General features: G+C 43.1%; 1 protein-coding gene across 1 annotated transcript; it reads left to right on the plus strand.

Moving 5' to 3' along the window:
* The first annotated feature begins 2,209 nt into the window (after window positions 1–2,209).
* Window positions 2,210–5,844, plus strand: LOC119322100 (probable LRR receptor-like serine/threonine-protein kinase At3g47570). Its single transcript, XM_037595599.1, has 3 exons — window positions 2,210–2,325; window positions 2,446–5,168; window positions 5,262–5,844. The coding sequence occupies exons 2-3, from the start codon at window positions 2,483–2,485 to the stop codon at window positions 5,627–5,629; spliced, it is 3,054 nt and encodes a 1,017-aa protein (XP_037451496.1). The 5' UTR covers window positions 2,210–2,325; window positions 2,446–2,482; the 3' UTR covers window positions 5,630–5,844.
* Window positions 5,845–6,164: the final 320 nt, after the last annotated feature.

A 6,164-nucleotide genomic window follows, 5' to 3' on the forward strand; every position in this document is an offset into this window, starting at 1 on the left:
GAACAAGAGGCTTATAAGCAATTGTTCGGGTGTGAAATTGGGAGTTTACCTTTTACGTATTTAGGTATACCAATTCACCATCGTAAGCTAACAAATAGAGAGTGGAAGTGTGTTGAGGATCGATTCGAGAAGAAACTAAGCTGTTGGAAGGGCAAGCTGATGTCCTATGGGGGCCAGCTAATTCTTATTAATTCGGTCCTCACGAGCATGCCTATGTTTCTTTTGTCGTTTTTTGAGATACCAGTTGGAGTTAGGAAACGACTGGATTTCTATCGATCCCGTTTCTTTTGGCAGAGTGATGATTCCAAAAGGAAATATCGACTCACTAAATGGGATATTATTTGCCGACCAAAAGACCAAGGGGGTCTTGGGATCGAAAATCTTGAGGTGAAAAACAGCTGTCTTCTCAGCAAGTGGCTGTACAAGTTATCTGTAGAGTCGGAAGCCTCATGGGCGCAAATTCTGCGCAACAAGTACCTTCACTCCAAAACTTTGTCACAGGTGACAGTGAGGCCGACGGACTCACCTTTTTGGAAAGGGATGATGAGAGTTAAATCGGTCTTTTTCAACAGAACAAAGTTTATTGTCGGAGACGGTAGCAATACCAGATTCTGGGAGGATACATGGCTAGGGGAAACACCTCTCGCGCTACAGTATCCGTCTCTTTATAACATCGTGCAACGGAGAGACGCTCTGGTTGCAACCGTTCTCAGGACCGTTCCCCTTAATATCCAATTTAGGAGAACACTTGCTGGAGCGCGTTGGGAAGCCTGGCTACATCCGGTTAGAAGACTGATGGATGTGCAGCTTGCTCAACGGCCGGATTCGTTGAGCTGGAAATTAACCAGGAATGGAGAGTTCACGGTTAAATCGATGTACTTAGATGTCATCAATTCTAGCTCTATTCCCTTCTTCAAGCATGTTTGGAATGTGAAGGTCCCTCTGAGAGTTAAAGTGTTTATGTGGTTTGTTCATAAACAAGTTATTTTAACCAAGGATAATTTGACAAAGCGCAATTGGACAGGCTCTAAGAGATGTAGTTTTTGTGATCAAGACGAGACTATCAAACACCTCTTCCTCGATTGTCCTATGGCGAAGGTTCTTTGCGGACTGTTCACATTGCTTTTAATATTACTCCACCGAATAATATCAACACGTTATTTGAGACGTGGATGGATGGGATAGAGGCCCAAACGGCTAAACACATTCGTGTAGGAGTATGTGCCTTACTCTGGGCAGTCTGGAACTGTAGGAATGATTTGGTTTTTAACAGAACAACAAATACTCATTTTTTGCAGGTCATCTTCTGAGCTACTACGCTGATCCGTATGTCGTCGCTACTCACTCACATGGAGGCCAGGGAGCATTTGGTTACTGGATCTGCCCGATGGGAGATGGTAGCTCGGGCTATTTTCAGCCGGTTTGGATGGCGGTCATGTAATAGGATAGGCAATTAGTTTTCCTATCTTTATTTTGCCTGCCGGTTGTGGCTTTTACTTTGCTGCTCTTTGTGAGCCGTTTGGGGACTATTGTGTAACGGAGTTACAGACCTTTGTTGGACCTACTTTATTTTAATAAATGTGGCCGTATGCATCTTTCTGATGTAGAGGCCGGGGCTGCGCCCCTTTTCCAAAAAAAAAAATTGATTTTTATCCCTACAAGTGGGAAGTCACCCAACCCAACTAAAATGCCTTTTCCCTCGGTGCGGAAGGCGCAAATGCATTAACCTGACCTCATCAGTGCTCCCAACACTACCGATTGTTGGCCACGCACTACACTCATAACACCACTATGGGGCTGCTTGGTAAAAACGACAAGGACCCTATAATTACCACGAGTCCATGACAGTAGCAGCAGCAAAGCTAGTAGTGGATCACTTGTGTCGACATCGTTCCTATAAATCAAGGCCGCCATGGTGGAGGTGAGCCAAACACTCCATACACAAACCTGCACACACACACATGCTTTGTTCTCGCTCCTGTCTCTGCCCTTCGGCACCGGGAGCTAGCTAGTTCTTCTGTTCTGCCCAGGAAAGCAAGCGCTACAGTATACGCACGGAAGAAGAAGAAGAAGAAATAATCCCTACGTACGTCCATGCATGCATTTTTTTTAAACTGATCCATGAATGTCTTGATGAATATCTATCTGGAGTGTGACATATACTTATCAACAATTTCAAAATACTCCGTGTTCTTATGTATGTATGCAGAAAGAGGATATTGAAGATTCAATGTACGGCTGGACATGGTTGGAAAAAGCCGACTGCACACGATGAGCCAGGCCAAAATTAAACTCCGGTGCGCGATGTGACTCCTATAGGAAACGGTGAGCTCGTATGACTACGGCGTGATTTTATTTGACAACACGATTAATGAACAATGATGAAGAAAATATTAGTTACTGACTTTGCAATTCTCCTCGTCTTTATTTATGCATACACTGAAGATTGATCTAATTCGACCAACACACATAGCTGCCCGCAATGGAAGTTACTACAGTTGGGCAGCTACTTCTCTGGGTATTGGTAGCTTACAGTGCACATTATGTCGTCGGTGGCAGATCCTTATATGCAAATGAGACAGATCGGCTGTCGCTGCTTCAGTTCAAGGATGCAATCAGTCTGGATCCACACCAAGCCTTCATGTCCTGGAACAATAGCATCCACTTCTGTAATTGGGAAGGTGTCTTGTGCAGGGTGAAGACTCTGCCACATCGTGTCAGTTCTCTAAACCTTACAAGTCGAGGTTTGGTAGGACACATATCTCCTTCACTTGGGAACCTATCGTTCCTGCAGTCTCTAGCCCTGGTGGAAAACACACTCACCGGGGAGATTCCACCCTTCCTCGGTCACCTGCGTCGTCTCCGAATCCTCCGCTTGAGAAAGAACATGCTACAAGGAAGGATACCGAGTTTTGCAAACTGCTCAAAGCTCAGGGTGCTGGATGTTTCATACAACAATCTAGTTGGGCAATTTCCAACTGAGTTGCCTCCTGGCCTTCAGGTGCTGCGTGTTGGGACTAATAACCTTACTGGCACCATCCCAGCTTCTCTTGTCAATATAACGACACTAACCACCATTAGCTGCCTGAATAATCAAATCAAAGGAAATATCCCAAGTGAGTTTGCAGATCTGCAAAGCTTGCAGTACCTGTATGCAGGTGGCAATCAGCTGGCAGGCAGTTTTCCACAAGCCATCTTGAATCTTTCTACTCTCATTGACCTTGACCTTGGTCTCAACTGTTTAAGTGGAGATCTGCCACCAAATCTCTGTACCGCTCTCCACAATCTCCAGACACTTTTTTTGGGTGGCAACATCTTTATAGGCGGGCACATTCCTAGTTCAATAAGTAATGCTTCCAATCTATATGACGTTGATTTTTCAAGTAACAACTTCACCGGATTGGTGCCCACCACTATTGGCAAACTTACCCAACTCTCGTCGTTGAATCTTGAAAAGAATCAACTCCAAGCACATAGCAGGGAAGAATGGGAGTTTTTGGACAGCTTAGGGAATTCCACGGACCTACAGATGTTCTCCATTAGTCGGAATCGCCTATCAGGGCATGTGCCAAATTCATTAGGTAACCTTTCCAATCAACTCCAGGAGATATACTTGGCGGAAAATCAACTATCAGGGGATTTTCCTTCTGGCATAGCAAACCTTCGCAACTTGTTTATTCTAACATTGGGGATGAATCACTTTACAGGTGTGGTTCCGGAGTGGATTGGATCTATCAAGATTTTGCAGCAATTAGGTTTAGAAGAAAACTTCTTTACGGGGGTCATTCCGTCATCCTTGTCAAACTTATCTCAATTGGGAGAGCTCTATCTATCCTCGAACCAGTTCATTGGTCACATACCAGCAAGCTTTGGAAACTTTTTGACGCTTCAAAATTTGGACATTTCCAACAACAATCTTCATGGTAGGGTTCCATTAGAGATCTTCAAAATCCCAACAATATTTCAGATTGATTTTTCTTTCAACTATCTAGATGGACAACTTCCTACCGACATTGGCAATGCCAAACAACTCATACATTTGGTACTTTCATCAAACAAACTATCCGGTGATATTCCCGAAACTCTGGGTGATTGTGAAAGTTTAGAAGACATTGAGTTAGACTCAAATATTTTCGGTGGCAGTATTCCCTCTTCATTAGACCACATAACCAGCCTCAAATTTTTGAACTGTTCTAGCAATAACTTAACTGGGTCAATACCACTATCTCTTGGCAACCTACAACATCTTGAGAAACTAGATTTGTCATTCAACTATCTTCACGGCGAGGTTCCAGCAAAAGGGATATTCAAGAATGCAACTGCCATTCGGATTGAGGGGAACAAGGGACTTTGTGGTGGGGCATCAGAGTTACACATGCAAGCATGTGTTGTTACGCCTTCAAATTCAACTATAAACAATGAATCTTTAGTGCTCAAAGTAGTTATCCCAATAACCAGTATAGTTTTACTTGCTATGGTCATGTTTGGCATATTGATATGGAGAGGAAAGCACAAGAGCAAATCTATATCGCAACCATTGTTTGGTACAAAATTTCCCAAGGTTTCTTTTAGTGATCTAGCCAGAGCGACACAGGGATTCTCAACGTGCAACTTAATTGGCGGCGGGAGATACAGTTCTGTATATCGAGGAAAACTAGTTGAAGATGAAATTGAGGTTGCCGTAAAAGTCTTCAACTTAGAGACAAGAGGAGCACACAAGAGCTTCATTGCAGAATGTAATGTGTTGAGAAATGTGCGGCATCGTAATCTGGTCCCTATCCTAACTGCGTGCTCAAGCATTGATTCTACTGGTAATGATTTCAAGGCCCTGGTTTATGAGTTCATGCCACGAGGAGACTTACATAACCTATTATATTCCACTAGAGACTATGAAGGCTCTTCTGATTTGGACCTTCTTACAATGAGTCAAAGGATGAGCATCGCAGTGGATGTAGCGGATGCAATGGAGTACCTACACCATAACAACCAAGGAACAATGGTTCATTGTGATCTGAAGCCTAGCAACATTCTATTGGATGACAATATGACAGCTCATGTTGGAGACTTTGGCCTAGTAAGATTCAAAGTTGGTTCTGCGACGTCATCTCTTGGTAACCCAAGCTCTTCTTCGGTTGGACTAATGGGAACGATCGGATATGCTGCTCCGGGTAATGGCCTTTTTTATATCTTGTGTTGCTTTAGCTTTTCTGCATATGTGGTAAAGCGAAATTAACTCCATTTGTTATTCATTCATTCTGTAGAATACGCAGGGGGTGGTCAAGTTTCAACTGCCGCGGATGTTTACAGCTTTGGTGTCGTCCTTCTCGAAATATTCCTTCGGAGAAGGCCAACTGGTGACATATTTAAGGACGGACTGAGCATTGTGAAGTTAACAGAGATCAACTTCCCTGATAGGGTAATGGAGATTGTCGATCCTCAGCTGATACAAGAGTTGGAGATTTGCCAAGAAACTCCAACAGCCTTGAAGGAAAAAGGTGTACGCTCTCTGCTATATATGCTAAACGTTGGCCTTTCTTGCACGAAGCCTTCTCCGCATGAACGCACCAATATGCAGGAGGTGGTTGCCAAGCTACATGGCATCAGAGATGCTTATCTCAGAGGAAATTGAAGAAGCAGTTTTGTTGGTATTAACTACCTGAATAAGTAAGCTGTCGTATGCTTGATGTTTTATTGCATTGTGTGTGTGTAACGAAATGGATTTACAAATCAGAACCCTCTCTGTACTGCAGCAGCCCAGACATTACGCTGAAAAGCAGAGATGACTATCATTTCCATGTACCAATATTATGAAACAAATATTGTATACTACAATTTTATTTTACATGTTCACGGAACACTCTCTGCCTTGGGACATAAGACAGATAGAGGAAAAATTGGTTGTAATATTCATGAACTGAATCAGGCTCTGAACTCTCTAGTCTCTCTGTTCACAATTCATCCTTGTTCACTATTTGCAGAAGAAAGTCTCCTTTATGGCATTTCTGGTAGTTGTATTTACCCTGCCTCACAGCAGTTGCAAAAACTACTAAGCAAGAACCATGTCATCAAATAAGAATGCATATGGAAGATAAGAATGCATATGGACGACAAGAATGCATATGGAAAACAACAGTTGTTAAGATGATGAGGCTGCTTATTAAGCA

This window comes from Triticum dicoccoides, chromosome 6B (assembly GCF_002162155.2).
Source record: "Triticum dicoccoides isolate Atlit2015 ecotype Zavitan chromosome 6B, WEW_v2.0, whole genome shotgun sequence".
In the NCBI taxonomy this organism is placed as follows: Eukaryota; Viridiplantae; Streptophyta; class Magnoliopsida; order Poales; family Poaceae; genus Triticum; species Triticum dicoccoides.